The 18,393-nt window shown below is 36.2% G+C and overlaps 1 protein-coding gene across 1 annotated transcript in view; it reads right to left on the bottom strand.

Moving 5' to 3' along the window:
- Positions 1-18,393, bottom strand: part of NAA16 (N(alpha)-acetyltransferase 16, NatA auxiliary subunit) — a 67,787-nt gene that overhangs the window by 32,809 nt on the left and 16,585 nt on the right. The window contains exons 4-9 of the mRNA XM_014966174.1: positions 16,635-16,792; positions 15,400-15,534; positions 9,081-9,234; positions 7,433-7,552; positions 5,194-5,289; positions 1,820-1,926 (exon numbers count right to left, since the gene is read on the bottom strand). Of these exons, the coding sequence (XP_014821660.1) occupies positions 1,820-1,926; positions 5,194-5,289; positions 7,433-7,552; positions 9,081-9,234; positions 15,400-15,534; positions 16,635-16,792 (770 nt within the window). The remainder of the gene's footprint in view (positions 1-1,819; positions 1,927-5,193; positions 5,290-7,432; positions 7,553-9,080; positions 9,235-15,399; positions 15,535-16,634; positions 16,793-18,393) is intronic.

Genomic DNA, 18,393 nt, shown 5'->3' with positions numbered 1-18,393 from the left:
TTTCTAAACCCTTCCTGAATAGTCTTCACTTTCATCTGGGCAAGTCCCAGAGTTTTGCAGCTCCGTGCACCTGAAGCTAGATTTCACCCAAAACCACTAAACGTTAGTGGACTAGAATCTGTTTTTAAAAATCACAATATTTATTTAAAGCATTTAGTATGAAGTACCAATTTACAGTGATTAGATAACATTTTCCTGAACACATCTGACACTTACTTTCCATACACCCACCTTTTTTTCCTTCCCCTCTCCAGAGTGGAGACATCAATATTTTTCCTCTAGAATCAGCTACTTTTTACATTACCTTTTGGTCTCCCCATTCAGGCATAAAAGGTGTTCTTAAAGTGTTAAGAGATACTTATAGAGAAATGTAATCCCCATCTTCTCTGAGAAAGTAAAGCTACATTTTTCCCCACTATTCCTCTGTATTCATGCAGATATTGAATTAATACATTTTCCTTTCCTACATATAAAATATTGCAGCACTGGTCTTTTGTTTATGTATGTATAAATGAAGAACTTCCATTAATATAAATATTTTATTTCACCTTTTCCCAAAGCCATGGTTTATGAAAGATCCTGGGCCCACCTGGACTTCTAGAAAGAAGAAACTCTCTAGGCTTAAAAAAAAAACCAGCTCTTCATAAAATAGTCATATCTATGCCACTTCAACATACAACTGCAGTTGACTACACCAAATTACACCTGTTTCCAAAGAAATAAAAGCAGAACCATTCATTCCCAACTTGTAGATAGTTCAGCAGTTTCCTAGTTATTTCCTAGTACACATAACATCATCCTGTCTACAATAATTTCCATTTTCAGTCAAAATATACCAGTAATTTGTGAGAAGCTAGCATTAAGCACCAATTTAGACAAGTTAGATACCAAAGTGTTAACATTTTCCTGAAAGGTGGAGCACACATGAGTTTGCCACAATTTTCTGCCACTTAACCCCTAAATTCTACCAATTCTAATATTGACTGTCAGAGCCTAAAACTGGAATTTCTCTTAGTTTCAAATATCCTTCTACTACCCTATAGTTGCACAAAAACCCAACCAAGAGAAATGTGAAAGACTCTCTCTCAGGAAGAGAAGGACAAGAAAGAAGAGGAAAATCTTTTGCAGAAGTCAGCAGCACAAACAAAACCAAGCATCTTTGAACATTGTGAGGCTCTTGATTTTAATTTTGATGACTTTTTAGTATTAAGCTGGCAGTTCTGAGCAGCACTCATTTGAAACAATGAAGATAACTAGCAACAAGGTATCTTTCATACATTTGAAACAATAGTTCTAATGTGACGCAATTTTGCCAAAACTGGGTGAGTTTAGAAGTGCAAAAATTAAACACTGAAGTTTCAGGCAAAGACTGAAACAGGAAACAAGCTTTTGTGGTAAAATGTATTCATGCAATTCAGAAATACATGTAGAGCAATAACCATCTGCGTGATATTTTAAAATCATGACTTCTGGTGACATCATAAACCATAAGCTGAAAGAATGCTGACACACTTGCACTCAAAGTGCACAAAAATATAGTTATTGGTTATTTTTAATTTTTCAAGAACTTCAGTGCATTCTGCACCAACCCAACTTCAAATATTTTGACAGCAACTGTCTATAGAAGTGAAGTTTCATACATATTAAGCATCATCAAGTGAGACCGTTCACATAGGACAAAACAGCACATTAAGGAGAAAAATGTTCAGCACCAGTTATTGGTAAGTTAAAAAAAAAATCTATACAAAACCAGTTAAAGAATCCATTAGACATTCAATATAGAAGACTTCGTTAAAACCAAAAAAATACTAAATTTTACCTTTTCTGGATTGTAATATAAAGATTTCAAAGTGGTAAACAAGGGTGGGCAGCCTTTACTGAAGTTAACCCTCAGGAACTTATCCATTAGTTCTCTAAATTTTTCACCTAGAAACAAAAGTGCATTTGGTTATGTGTCAGTGATTACAAGTGCTGTAGAAATAGAAGCACTAATCGCTGTGCAACTCTGGGTAATAGAGTAACGAAGAAACTGCAATCAATGTTTTTCATCTTTCCTGTTATTCTATAATAAAATGCTAATATGCTCTGGATTTAAAAAAAAAAAACCACAACAGAGTAAGATGCTTAAATTGCTAGTGCTTAAGAGACTGCTGATGAAGACATAGTAACAGTCTTCAAACCTGTAAAAGCTATTAAAAAGAGAAAATATTAAGCACTGGCTACAGAGTATGTAGCAAGGGCTATTTAAACAAGCATGGGAAAAATTATCATGGTAAGAATAACTAAGCACTTGAATGGATTACCTTGGAGATCTTGTAAAAGCTCCATCATTGGAAGTTTTTACGATTAAGTTAGACAAATATGTGTTAGGAATAGTGCAGATATAAATTATCCTGCTTTGAGGAAGAAGGATGGATGAAATGAACCCTCTACCTCTCTTCTAGTCCTATTTATTTTTTTTTTTAATGAGTAGGGCATGACTTCCGATGATAATATGATTGTTTCTGGAATCAGAAACAGAATAGAAGACTGGGTTTCAGAAGGATAAGCACCATATCAGAATCATCGTTATCAAAACATACTGGCAGAAAGCTAAAGGTGTGATTTAATCATGTTTTCAGGTAAAAAAAAAATCACAGTACCTGCAGTATGCTACCTTTCTGCCATTTAAAGAAAAAAAGCAGGACTTGAAAACATGCTGGCTTTTGTGGTTTTATTTCTGTGATGAAGAGTCATTGTTTTCAGTTGTTTCTTTTAAATTTTTATTGGTTTTGTTTGCTTTGTATAGGGATGAAGTTGCCACACTTCACTGCCTATTCTATTGTGGACTTCTTCTAAGCCTTTGAACAAGGATGTAGTACACTTCACATAATGCTAACATATACACATAAAACTGTTGAAATAAACTCCAATTCCTGAAGAATGCATTAATAAATTTGATCAACACTGTCATATAAGTATTCAGAAAACGAAGATACTACTGCTTAGTATATTTCTTAGTTTCCCTATACTTACTATTATCAGCACTGTTACTGAGACTTAATAAAACTACCTCAAGTTCTTCCCTAGCTGTACTGAACCAAACTGCTGTACATGGAAACTCCTACTACCTGTGGATGGGGATCCATATCTGGACTATAAACACATCTTTTATTACATATGGATTAATTAAAACTTGTTTTCTTGCACTACAGGAAACTCACTTATATGACAAAAAAATTACCAGTCTCAATTTCTCAATGTCTTCTGTTGAATTATTCTAATTTATATAATAATTATTCAGACTTTAGGAAAGCAAGATTCAAGTTTCCATTACATACATACTTATTTTTTAGAAAGCAGAACAGCTTTAAAGCAAAGTCTGAAATATGTAAACCATACAACTAGGCACCCCCCTATGACATGAAGTCAAGCTCAACATTTAGTCTCTGGTGCCCAGAGAAGACCTGACCTCAGAAACAGTGAATCTACAGCAGCATAAATAAATCTAAAACTGGAAGTCAGTTGTAACAGCCTTGCTCCATATAGGTGGTTTCCAGCTGGATCAAGAAGCTGATTTGTATCAAATGCAAGGTTATTAAGATGCAATGCATGGTACTGTCTGGGAAGGGCTGCCCTTTTAGTACAAGCCTGCACTACGAAGTATTTTTAAGCCAATTCTGACTCATCCAGTGTTGGTTGCAAGCAACTGGTCAGTGACCACACTGGAACAAGCAGCCTCATTAAACCAAAAATTCTATACTCTTGAAATTTGCAAATACCTTTCAGAAAAAAGTTTGTTTCTACACCTTCACATTCACCATTAACTTTTGCCAACAGGATGTCTCACCTGCTCTATTTATAAACACAAGAAAATAGTAAATAGATGTAAACCTCACAGATTAATTTCTACAGAATCAAAACCACTCAAGGGGGAACGGTTTTAAATTGGAAGAGGGGAGATATAGATTAGATACTAGAAAGAAATTATTTTTTGTGAGTGTGGTGAGGCACTGGAACAGGTTGTCCAGAGAAGCTGTGGATGCCCCATCCCTGGAAGTGTTGAAGGCCAGGCTGGATGGGGCTTTGAGCAACCTGGTCTGGTGGGAGGTGTCCCTGCCCATGGCAGGGGGGTTGGAACTCGAATGATCTTTGAGGTCCCTTCCAACCCTAGCCATTCTATGATTCATGATTGATAGAAGTTTAATAGATTAATAGAAATACAAGTTTTAATTCAGGAAAATTCTTATTTGTTATGAAACACTGCATGAAGTAATCTACTGAGAGAGTTTTTTTTTCTGGAATGATTTAATAATGAATTTTGTTTTCATTTAGAGTATTGCTATAGCAGAACAATTAATCCTTATTACCAAACATTTCTATTTAAACGAATGTTACCTGTGGAACTACACTGTCAGATGTGATAAGGTAACATAGTGCAAAACATACAGTGAAAAAATGAAGTCAACAGCAAAACACACTATTCATAAAGACAGGGAAAAGTGTTTTGCAGGTTATTTCCTTATTTTTTTTGTATTACCATCACCAATTTTATTACAGAAGAAAAACAATTACTTGTCATCTAGCTTTTCAAATCCAGCTGAACTGGCTTAAAGTTTGCCCTTCAAAGAAACTGAAATATCTGGGGCTAAGTAAGGCACAAGTGTTAATTTTGGATCTAAATCTCTTATGAAGCAGTTAAAAAACTTGCTATTTTACACAGGAAAGGTGTAGGCACAGACTCCTGAGCAACAACAGAACAGCAGACTAGCTAGCTCTGTAGCATTTGAATGTACATATATGCAGCACTCAGCAAATGAGCTAAACATTAGTTTATAAGTATATTAAAGGTATGGGGGATGTATATACACACCCCCCCCCATACCTTGAATTAAAGTGTACTATTACCCTCTACCTTTTAACTTATGATTCTTGACTTGCATGATGCAGAAAACTTATATACAAGAATTCCTACAGTCTATATACTATTCTGGTCTGCAGTTTTATAAATACATAGCTTGTACCACCATATTACAGCACATGAACTTTTTCTATGAACTCCTAAAACAACAAACAATTCTATTTCAAGAGAAATACCCAGGTTTGATTTATGTACAAGTACAAATACATATTAAATGCACGTTCAATAGCCTGATGAAAACTTAAAAAAATAAATCAAAAAAATTATTACAGAACAGATATGCAACTTGTTACCTGAAACAAAGTTTAAAGGTAATCTTCTAGGTGAAACTGCTCTGGGATGTCTTTTACTAACTTCTTCATAAATCTGAAGCCTCTCTTCTAAAGTGCCTATTATCAGTAAATATAATAGACATAAGTAACAGAGATAAAAATCTATTCTTCTAAATGTTTAAGTGTTGATAATTAATTTAGCTAGACTTCTTACACAATTTGGATTTGAAACAATTACACATTTCAAGCTATTTTTTCCAGTTAATCATAAACATTACTGTGTGAAACTGTATTGAAAACAAACTGTATGCACAATACACAACTACCAGCATTAATCACTGTAAAGATAAACTGCAAACAGAATAATTACCTTGCACATTTAATCATAGAGTACTAGAGATTGGTTTCTTTCAGTTACATGCTGTGCAGACCCATTCAAACAACAGTTTGACATTCATAGCTTCAATTAACTGTTTTTCACTATGCATCTGTTTCAGACATACTTAAAGCATCCAGAGAAACATATTGTGTTTCTAAATCATAGGCATACAAATAGCATACTACACAAGCTTGCTTTTATTATAGGTCCTCTGGTGGCAGCAAAAACATGGCACAACACTGCCAGTGTAAGTACTGAGCACCAGAACTTTCTATACCTTAATGTTTAAGTAGCTTTATTTCTGTTAATTTGTTTCTTCCCACTCCTCCCCTTTCCCCCATAATATGCTTTGGAGCTCCAATGTGGTTAGAACTTAAATAAAACTAATCTGTTGCTTTGAAATGCCATTTTAACATAATTAAGGCCAATTTTGCTTAAATATTTTTGAATTGATCAAGCAATTTAAATAAAACTGTAAGTACAGATCAAGACTATGACACAACACATATTTAATAAATATGTCTGGTTTAATTTCATAAGAAGAACAATTTATCTTGTCACTGAGCTCAGATGTTGGGGAAGGGGGGGGAATATGTTACCCAGTGGCTCCAAGAGACGTACAGTTCTAAGAGTTATACTAAAATAATGTTTGGATTGGAACTAAAGCATATAAAAGCCCTAATTGAAGTCACAAGTTGGAGCTCCAGAACTTACCATGGGGGAGGAAATAGTCCTAAGACCACCTAAAAAATAAAGTAGCATTATTAGTTATATAAATTAGTACAGGTTTAATCTACATAGGATTTCAATATGTCAAATAAACTACTAGATTGGTTCTTTGATAAGAGCTACACATTTTCATCAACATTTGTTATATCAAACAGAATAATCAAATTCTTGGGCAATTTATTTTCTGAGACAATAATCACCATCTTCAACTCTATGGATACCCTATGAAAACCATTCAAGGGGCAATGTTACTTTCTGTATAAATGTAACAAATGCCATCATTTTCATTTCCCAATGACAAGCCATATTCCCAGAGTTTATGAAAACCAACTGTAAAACAGTCTAGAAAGAAGCTGGTTAAGAAATACAACACAGCTATAATATCTACACACAATATCCTTGTGGGCTTATGATTTATGATGTCATCAGAGTAACGCCAATAAAACTTCCACTTATTAGTGAACAGTGAAATACAAGGAAACCACTCCTGTGTAAACACTTGGGAAAGTTACAACAGCAAAACACTTGTAGTATAAATTGTTACAATACAGCAATTTTAAAAAAAAATAATCACTAGCTATTTTCCTGGCAAGACAGAACAGCAGTAACGTGAACTGGCATTGGAATAACAAATATTTTATCACATGTAATCACCTTTTCCTCCAAAGAACATCAGCTTAAAGATTTTTTTTTTTTATTTCAGATAACCTATCCTTACAAGGCCATCTGAAACACATATTTGAGTACTTCTCTACATGTCCATAGAAAGCGGTACCACCTAAACAGGTTTCAGAATAACAATTTCATGTTGTGGTGTACAATAGTAGTCTGATGAAAAACTACTAAGACAGGAATGAATTGCAATTTGGCTTCCAAGTTCACGTGTGGCAAGGAAATGTTCTTCATGTAAGCACATTAGCAAATGCCACCTTTAGCTATGAGAAAAGACTTGCTGTTGGCATTTTCATGCATGCAAGTTGTGAGTGAATTTTTAAAACAGATAAACACAACCATATCATATTCAAGACTAGAAAGTACATAGTTTTCTGTTGATTAAAGCTTTTTAATCTAAAACAGTAACACATCAAACAGGAGTTTTAACTATATCACATATAATATGTATTTTCAATGTATCTGTGTATCTTAACTTACTAGGTTGTAGGGCCTTTTCCAAGCCTTCATAATAATACCAGTTTTCTGCGTTGCGCTCAATTAACTCTTTGTATACTTCACCGGCTTCTTTCAGTCTTCCCAACTTCAGTAACATTTCTCCTAAAAATAACGCAGTAAAGAACTGAATTACATGAGAAAACACTGATGTCTTGGGAGTAAAGTTGAAAAAAACCAGATACATAAAATTGGACTTAATCATATGTAGATGCCTTTTTAAAGGCTTTGTTTTTCCAAAGGAATTTAATGTGCGTTACAAGGGCTACTTAAAGCTACCAAACACACAGATCAACACAGTTTGGGGCATTCGGCACCTGTGAAAACAAAGATTATTTTAATGCCTTTATCTGAGTCTTTAAAATAGCTATTTGGATTATCAAAGAAACAAGCAACAACTCTCCCTTCCAACACATGATTATGTCACTTCTTACCAGGCTGTTTACTTAATTACACCTATACTTTTCACACCAACTAACCAGTTTTTAGCCAGTTAAATCACACTGGTTTGCTACTAACTAAATTGTTCTACTGGGTCTGGCTTGTATGGAATTAATTTTCTTCACAGCAGCCTGTGCAGCGCTGTGTTTGGGATTTGTCACTACACATTGATAGCAGCAGGAAAGACTGGTGTGTTAAGTTGTACTTGTGGAGCATTGAGGCTTTATCTTTTTACCCCAATGCTGCTACCCAGCAAGCAGGTCATGGTGGACAGTAATTTGGGAGGGGACACAACCTGGAGAGCTCACCCAAACTGACCAAAGGATATTTCATGCTATATAATGTCATACTTATTAATAAAAACTGAAGGGAAGGAGTGTTGGGCAGGTGGCCACTGCTTGGAGACTAGCTGGGCATCAGTCTGCTTGTGGGAGGTGGTGAGTAATCGCCTTTGCATTTCTGGGGAATCTGGGGTGGATTTTTTTTTATTTATTTTCTTTCCCTCAAGCAATCTTTATCTCAACCTGTGACTTCTCTTCCTTTTGCTCTTCCTCTCTCCTGTCCTGACGAGGGAGGCTGGGGGGGAGTGAGCAGCTGCGTGGGGCTCAGCTGCTGGCCAGGGTCAACCCACCACAGTTGTGCAAGGAGCAGATGAAGAATACATGCTATTATGCTATATGATCACATTTATTCAAAACTCAGTACTTCAAATCCCCAAACAATTGTGAGTTATTTTTAATCAAAAAAAGTCAATTTTAGTATTCACTTAATTAGGGCAATACAAGTAAGCGCATTAGAAAGCTTAAGAAGGAAACAAGAATCTGATACTTCAAGTCAAAAAAAAAGTCAGCTTTTATACTACAAACAGTATTCTTCATGAGATTAGAACTGGGCTATACGAGCTCTGATTTACAGAAGGCTCCTCTAATATACACCAATATAATCATCTCTGAGATCCCCTCTGCTCCCATGTCAACGTAAGTTAAACTGCATCTACTACCCACTTTGGTAGTGAGAGTTACTGGATTACAAAATTGTAAAATCAGGTGTTATCAGCTTCCTTATAGTAATTGCTTCAAATCAATTAAAGATTTCACATGCTTTTTTTTTTTTCTTTTACTGCTTTATTGTATCCGAAAGCCAGTAGCAAAAGTTTAGAACAATATTGGCTGAGGAAAGAAGAACAACTTACCTTTGATTTCTTCTACTATTAATTTATCACATATTTGCTTTTCATATGTCTCTATATGTTCTAAAGACTCCTGAAATAGATCTGCCTCTCTCATCACTTGATTTTGATATAAAATCAGTTCACTATATTCATAATCTATTTTATTAGGAGGAATCTGGGGGGAAAAAAAGCAATAGGTTAGTTAACATTTACCTGTACCTCAACTATACGCAGTATTATAGAACACAAGATTCAGGCTACAAAATATATCAGGTTTATTTACATACCCATCCAAACATTCAAAATTTAAGACTCCCCATTATTCACAATTAAATTAGATTCATATGGGATGTTGTTAGACAATAGTTCAAAATAATTCCTGTTTTTCTCTTATCTCTATCACTGTGGTGAGCTAATTGAAAAAAAGAATCCCTGCCTTCTCTCATACAATTCAGTAAAATTTGCAAAGATCCTGGTAATCTTTTTCTTCTGAAAGACTCAGGCACTCCACAATTCTGACCTAAGTTCCACAGGAGATTGCTGGGACATCACAATACTCATTTCCAGCATACCAAAAATTCTGGATCAAATTATTTCCAAGAGCAATGAACCACCCAAATACTGGCTGTAGAGCTTGACAACTGGAGTTTTTCAGATAGGAAACTTACACTATTTCTCTCTAACCAAGTGTTCTTTTTACTACACTTCAATCCCCTGGGAAGTGCAGCACAAAAGCATGCAAAGAGAGTTTTCAAGCAACAGGTAATTATTTTGAGGTCTGCTGCCAGGTGTGTACCTAGAACTTTGCTTACAGGCTAGATAAGACTAGTGGGTCATCCACCTTCCAGTTATGTGTCATCCTGTTTCAGTGGCTGATGTTCAAAAGCCTTCCTTTCTAGGGCTAACTCCCTAAAGCAATGTATTTAGGCAACAAAGAAGTCTTGCTAGAGTTCCAGTAATTAGTCCATATGAAGTAGTCTTCACTAATACACAGAAGCTACTTCAACTATGAGTAAACTGCAATAATTTCAGAGACCAAATGCAGAGGTCTCCAGACAGTGCCCAGTAGATCTATACAACAGTTTAGCATGTGACATATACTGCCTGAATAGAAATTGTAAAAGGACAGTTATAGTCTACATGATTTGGTTTGTTTTTTTTAATAAAATGGATAAGAAGCAGTTGAACTTGATAAATGTTAGTAACTGACTTTCCCATTACAGTACATACTTTGTTTCTTCCTGAGCAACACTTTGAAGTCACACTGGTCACCAAACTGTTTACTATTACTTTTCTGATCCCCAAGTAGAGCTTTTCAACCGTCTTCTTTAAATAACTAAGTATTTTAATAAACAACAAAAACCCCAAAACATTAAACCACTTGAAACTAACATTCATATTAGAAGAATCTTGTCCAAAATAACTACTTCCAGCCCTTCCCGAAGCATAGGTCAATTTTATGAGATTTCTGTTTCTATGCTCTTTGAATTTTTAGAGGCAGCTTTTATAGACATGAGCTTGTAGAAGGGAAATTTCCTTTTCAATATAAATGTTCCGAAGACAGCATAACTAAAATACAATATTGTAAAGTAGTATTTATCTGATAATGAACATCAGTTTTGGGTCTGAAAACAACAGCATTCAGGTATTTTTTAATAACTGTTAACATATTATAGCAAATAATGGCCAATGGAACAAGACTAGACCTTGCATATACTAGAGTCAACAGGTAGCATGAGCCCTACCCATTTCTTCAAGTATATTTCCTCTGCTTGCAGCTCCATTTCTGTTTCCACCTTTGCTCAAATTTTTATCCCAGTTAAACACTGGAAGTCACTAATAATAACTTGTTACCTGGAAAACATTTTTTATTTGCTTCACAGAACTGGCAAATGCAACAGGGGTGAAGTGTTTAAGCACGTCTTCCCGCAACACCAAAGAACTGAAACTGCACAGCACCGATTTACTTCTTTCTCCCTCACTTCTCCCATAATAATACCCTCCCATCCAATACATAGAGCTAAAAACAAGTACCACAGCTTTTGGCACATCATGAATTGGTTTTAGGCCTTCAAAACAGACTACCCCAAAAGAAACACGTGTCAATTAGCCTTCTTGTAGTTCTTCTGGCTTGGTAGGACTAACAAAAAGCAACAGTTCTTCTGGCTTGGTAGGACTAACAAAAACCAACAAAAAAAAAAAAGATGTCAAAAAAAATCAGATGAAGTCCCCCTTACACATAGGGCAAAAACACCGGAAAGATACTGCGCTTACTGTCACTTCCAAAGCCATTTTAGAAGTAGTTTTAAAAGCTCATTTTTAAAGAGATTTTGAAATCTCGTCAGGTTAATGACGATTTAAACGTGCAATTCATCAGAAGGCAAGCAGCTTATAACCTCAGTACTTAACCTGAATTTAATCAAGTTGTCTTACAAAGAGTAAGATATTCTATAACAAGTGTTTTCCACGCTGTTGTTATTGCTGCACAATACATCTTTACTTCTCCCTCCCCCCGAGAAGAGTTATGATTCTCCCACATGAGATACATCCAACTTTCTCCTGAACTCCGTTCTGCTGTTTCAGAATAAGTTTTGTCCTCTCCTGGACCAAAAAAAGAATCAGCTTTACAACCACAGATGCCCTAACATAACTGTCACTGAAGGAATGTGACAAGATGCAACCAAAACATACCTAAGAGCAGACCCCCAAAACTCCAGAGGTTTTCTGTCCATATCTGTAATTGTGGGCCTGATGCAGAAATTAGGAATAAAATAAAAATTAAGAATAAAAGTTTTATTCTGGAAAAGAAGAAAGGAAAAATGGGACATACAACAGTAAAACAAATTGCATAGTTGTTTTACACCTTTGTTCCCAAAATTTAAATTGTGAAGTGACTCTTAAATCAAATTATTTAAACTTGGACTGCACAGGCTGTTATATTTCCTGCACTGATGTCTGCATTCAGCCTCATAACCTGTTTTGGACTGAAATGTTGTGCATCTGGCTAATTCACAGCTTTCAGATGACAGGCAGTGTTTATCTGGATACACTAAGAGACAGAAAATTCACCATTTCCAATGATAACTTAGCCATTAAAATAAAACTGTCCACGATAAGAAGTGATTTATCATTTGAATTTGTTGCTCAACTTCCTGAAGCTACTGGCTCCTTTATTTTTCCCCACTAAGCAGTCTTTCTGCTACGATTCTTCCAAAAACCAGTATCTGAACTGTACTATAATCACCTAGGTTTTTTCTGCTTACAGTAAACAAAGAATCTCTGCCCTTCACTACAGTGTTTTCTTTAGTCCTCTTCTTTCTGTATTGTTCATTTTCTAACTTTTTAAAAACAGGGTCATCAGTAAGTCTTGATCTCGCAGTAATCAGTGCCCTATAGAGGAAATCCCTGCTTCTTCTCAGGAATAAAGAGTGTTTTTTTGCTTTTCACCCATAAGCCTGCACCAAGAGGCAATTTTACAATAAGCTAAGTCAATTTAACCGCAGCCTGGATCAACAAAGGCAGTTCACTTCCCTCTATTATTCCCCTTCCTCTTTCCCCTCTCACCTCACAGTTGTTCAGTTCAGCCAATCAATCCTTCAAAAGAGTGATTATTTTTCTGTCACTTTGGCTTCCTGAACCAGCCCTCCACGAGTCAACCAGTGCTGCACAAGGAAGCAGTGGGAGCACACAGGAAAGAGTCAGACTGCTGGTTTTGGCAACAGCTTGTAGTTAGATTAGCTCCATTATTTTGTAACACCGCATCTTTAAATACTCACCTACAATCACTACAGTTCCTTCATCTTTTTCTTAACTTTACTGCTTGGTTTTGGCTTTGTTAATTCACATCTGAGTGGACAGACCTGACTGGGCAATCCAGGTGAATGAATATGATCACCCTACATCACCATTATTTACCAGTTATGACAACAGTACCATTTTACATGTTATATTTGCTTCTTTATTCATTAACAATAATGGTAACCAGTATCAGGCCTACTACAGTTTTGCCAGAGAACTCCTTGAAAACACCAGTTCGAAGCTTCCCATTCACTAGTGACTTGGAAAGCCTTCAGTCTTTCAACCTTCCTTTTAAACCTTGAACAACACCCTTTTTACCACAGTCACAAACAATAGTCTATCAAGTCATCATCAAAAGTTCACCTCTGGAGTTGGAGTGAACACAAAGGAGAGGACACGAAGGGAGATTTGGAAAGTAAAGTAAGCAAGAAGTGTACCTCCTCAAAGACCAGTGGAGTGTCCTGAACTCAACAAATTTCAAGTGCAGGACTGTTCAATACATAGAGATGGCACAGCTAGTACATTTGAAGACTATCATGGAAGAGCCAAAAAGTGGCAAAATTTGAGCTCTGAATTTGCTTGGCCTCTACTGACTCTACAATCAACATGTTGATTTCTCTCTTCCAGTGGTTGGGGCTCTACATGGGCCTGCACTCCTCAGGGAACTACCAGAGCAAAGCACAAGACTCTATTTGCAGGAAAAATGAAACCAGTGTGGTAATCCTTATTTTTAGTGTTTTGGGGGAGAAAACCCAATATACCACTTAACTGTCTCTACCAATCTCAAAAAGGAGCAAAGACTTGATGTGACTAGTTTTCCATAAGCTCATGTTGTCCCACATTTTTAGCGTATTTGTCCTTTAATGCTTAACCATCTTTCCCACTCTCTCCACTCTTTTTCCATGCTTTGTAGAGATGTAATGGTATGCAGGCCATGGCAGGAGAGGGCACAATGGTCTTTGCCTGGGACCAATACTATGCTAAGCAATAGTGAAACAGCTCATTTTGTTCAAGTACAAACCATTTCCCTACTTATGGACACTTCCCAAGTATTTCCAGTTTTACAAAAAAAAATGGCATTAGGGCCTGATATATTCTAATGATTTCCTTGTTTTAGGGTGACATTTAAGATTGTGATAACTTGCACAGTGGACTCAACTGATTTAATATGTTCATCTATGGCAGATGGTATTGAGTCTGGCTTTGTCATTAAAGAGCTATCATCATGACTGCCCTCAACAAGCATATTTACACACAACCTTTTAGAAAATACAACATTAACAGCATCACTTCCATTCCATCCAAGTGGTCAACGTCAGTTTTAAGCTCTCTTAGTCCTTAAAAGAGCCCAAATTTCTTACACCTCATTTGCAGTTTTTTCCATCTATTATATATTCTCTCTAATCCCAACAGTCATGTAGACACTGAACTCACATTGGGCTCTGCTGACTCATGCGAAAGCTATGACTTTTTGGCTGTCACACACCCATAAAAGATGACCCAATTTTAATCTTGTTTTCAGTTTTTATTCAACACTGGAGTTGAATAAAATACTACAGCTCTTTAAAATACTAAGCTATATGCTCCTGGCTTGCAACATGCTTTGTTTGACTGTGATATACAATCAAGATAGAAACACTGGTCCCTCCCAACAGTTATTAATTTATTTTTTTTTTACAGGTAACCCCATTATGGCTGCATAATATCTCAAATGTAGTTCTTGGAAAGGATGGAAGATTTTTGTTTAAAAAAAATAATAATCACAATCTATAGGTCAGGTGATATCTCAGTATCTGCCCATGATAATTCCAGCACACCTCCCAAGCTGAACACATCTATAAACATAGTTTTTCCTTCCATGTTACAGAATAATCAACACATCCAGTCTGTTCTGTTAACTCAGACTTCATAGTTCTGAGTTACCAATAACAGAACATGGGAACGGTTACACTCAGTGATTTTAGCACTGTACCGTTTGATTTACTCCAACAAACTTCAACAACACCAAATCTTCCCAAACAAAGAATTTTCAGCTATGCTTTCATGTTACTTTCCAACTGTGCACTGATTGGAAGCGCACAATATAGAGATGCACACAAAGCAACGAAAGAGTTTCTTTTCACATGCTTTGTAGAGATGTAATGGCATCCAGGCCATGGCAGAAGTGGGCAAATGAGCACATCAAACACTAAACACTAAACAGTATTTGGTGAAGTTTTACCTACTATAAAGGCACAGGATCACCACAGGTTTTCTTTAGGTCTCACAAAGTTGCTCATTTACCCCGCATCAGTCTACGCTTATATCCTCAACCCTAACAGCTTAATGTGTGTGTGTGTGTGAAAAGTATTCCTGTATAATTTGCATCAACTGCTAAGCTCCTGGAAATCTTTTTGTTCAAACCAGAAAGCTCCACAAATAACAGATTTCTTCCTGATTCTTAACTGGTTCCCAATTAGTTCTTCCTAATTACGAAGAACTAATTCCTCAGATTGTGTTTCTTGTAGAGAAAGCATTCTTTTTCCAGAATAGGAAGTCTTACCTGCTGGGTTTTCCTAAACTCTTCAAGTAGTTTTAAGGCCATATCATAATCTTTTAGTAAGTGGTATGCAATGGCATATCCAATCCAGGAAGCCCGTTGCGTAGGGCGAAGTTGAAGTAGCTGGTATCTTGTCTCCTTCAGTGAAAAAAAAAAGCAATTTAAAGATAACAGAGTTAAAAAGAGTTATTGCATCTTCATCATTATTTACCACCGCTATGGCTAATTTTTTAAAAGATCTTTTAAAAGCCCTAGGCAATTTTTGAAATTGTAACAGCATGGAGAAAAGCAGCATGCTTCTGTCTCATAAACCTGGAGGCTACATTCTAAATATTGGAGTCATAGCACAAAGCGTACTTGTTGGTACCCAAAAGGTGTCATTTTCAAGAGTACCTCTTACGGGCCTAAATTATTTCCACGGACAGAGCTTTGAAGTCTCAGAGAGGGGTCTCCATTAGAAAGCATGAGCTCACTGCCACTGACAGAGCAGTCCCACTCTCCTCATGCCCAGGCACAAGGTTGTGATACTTCTCACACCCTTTTCCTGAGTCAAATCACATCCCCAAGTCAGTTACTCCTTTTTCTTGCATTAGCCAATTCAACATCTTCAATGAAGGAGACCAACTAATGCCAAAGACCACAATGGCAGTCCTCTACTTCACATGATATCGAGGACTGAAGAAGAGCAGGACTTTTCCCTTTCACCGCCAAATCAATTCAGGTGTTTTGAAACCATTAACTCTGTTTTCAGACAGAATTTCAGGTTTTATTTAGAATAAAATCACTATTGGGATCCAAGAAATCATCATGGGGCAAGTTTCACCACATAGTCAAAGAAACATGATAGTGTTTCTTACAAAAAAACCCCTTTCAGTGTACACATCCAAAAAACCATTTGCAGTACTTCACAATAGCACACTAAGTACTCCTACTTGCTAAGCTTTAAGTTTTACCCTTTTCATTTTCATTATTTTAGTGAAAAATGAGTTGAGAACTAGAGTTTTAAAGTGATCCACAAGTCAAATTATGCAGAATAACTGTACATCTAGTTCTGTTCTCAGCATTACACAGAGCTCTGCTGCAATACATTTTCATGCTTTCCCAAACAACAGCTTAAAACTTTTGAAATAGCAAAAACAAGCAGCAATAGAATTACTACCAATAGAAGTCTTTCTAGTGGACTAGAATAACAAGAGAACGCCAACAGCTGTAAGTGGGAATTCAAAGAGAATACTTACCCTATATCCTTCTAAATCCCTCATCTGAATCTGCAACAGAGAGAGGTCTCTCAAGATCTGTAGATTATCTTTATCTAGTTTGAGTGCATTCCGATAACACTTGATGGCTTCATCGTATTTCTTATCAGAACGTTGCAAAAGACCGTAGACGTGCCAACCTAATGCACGTTAAGGAAGATACAGTCACAGTTTTCACAAAATAACTGCAGTACATTTGTATTACAGTCCAAACGACCTTCCTTGAGAATCAGCACCCTTATAAATTAGATTACTGCAGTCAGACTTTACTAATACATTTTTAAAATATTAAGTGCTTCCAAATAAGCAAGTAATTTTAAAAAAATCTTCTAAGTCACATTCATAACCCCAAAAAACACTGTTATACAAACTAAATGATCCAAACTCTAAAAAAAAAAAAAAAAAGAGTTATTCCTAGAGATGTATTGTTTAAAACTAATTACAGTAAGAACTCTTACTCCTAGAAGTGATTCATTCTAACAATACAATTGGTGTCTCAGTTTCACTACTCCTCATTTGCCTATCTATAACCTCAATTAGTCTCCAGATTTTACAGTAAGGGAAAAAACACAGCTACATTTTATTCATTGACAAAAGGAAATCTTAGCATTTCTGTGCGTCAGAAGTCTTTGTCACATTCTCAGCATCTCAGATTTCCATCAGTAGTGTGCCATCTCAATAGACCTTTCTCTCACAAGCATCCTTTTTTTATCCCAGAAAGATTCTGAATTCAAAGCACGAAACCAATGCATGTCATAGTAAAGCATTACACTGTGTGTGTTTACATCAGTCTCCAAGAGTCATATTAAAAGCAAGATCATTTGACACAATCTACCTTTTGCTACTCCAAGTTACTAGTAGCTCATGGAGGCTACATCTTCCACAACAGTAAATCCGAGCTCACTTTGCTTTTCCAATTAAAAGTGGCTCAAAGTTCTCCCAAGCAGCTGTCCCATGTGCCCCTGAAGCAGCAAAACACCACAAATTTTGGGGAGTGGTATTCGCATCCTTCACCCTCTTTTAATTAAGATGGCACAAATAACTCAGTTCTAATAACCAAAATACTTAAGAGTTATTATGATACTTAATTGAAACAGAAGCAACTGTTCCCTCCAAAGATAGAAAGTTCAGAAATCATTTCTCTCAAAAAGTTGAGAAAGCACATAGAAAATTCAGTGGGTTAACCTGGTCAAATTAATAAAAGAAACAGAACTTTAAGTTCCCTCTTTTTTAAAAAGATTCATGTCCTGAAGTTCTAGATATGAAGACACAAAGCAAGTTCGTAATCATCAAGAATAAAAGACATGTGACTTCAGACGAAAGAAAAGACTTCTGAGAATTAATAGTCTGAAGGAAACTTCTATATGCAAGCAAGATACTCTGTTTTGCATTTCTACAGGAACACCAAAATAATTTCAGCCAGCTGAAGCATATAAAAACCTCTATATGCATCATTGAGGCTGCTAGTAGAGCTGCTATTGCTGCTGTGACAGTGTAAGACTGAACGGGAAAGGGGGACAAAATTATTTTGGATACAGTTACAGCCCTTAGTACAGCCTCATACTGCAACTCCTTCTACAGATCCTGCCTTTCCTATCTGAGTTCAAGTGTTCAGGACATGGATCAAAGCTAAATGTAGCACCTTCATGCACCTGCCTCAGAACTACTGATGTTTTAGTTGCTCACCTAGAGCAAGACAATTCAGCCCAAAAATATTTATGTGCACTTTACCAGTGTACTT

This window comes from Calidris pugnax, unplaced genomic scaffold, assembly GCF_001431845.1.
Source record: "Calidris pugnax isolate Ruff unplaced genomic scaffold, ASM143184v1 scaffold20, whole genome shotgun sequence".
NCBI lineage: Eukaryota > Metazoa > Chordata > Aves > Charadriiformes > Scolopacidae > Calidris > Calidris pugnax.
This window is presented reverse-complemented; position numbering and strand designations above follow the sequence as displayed.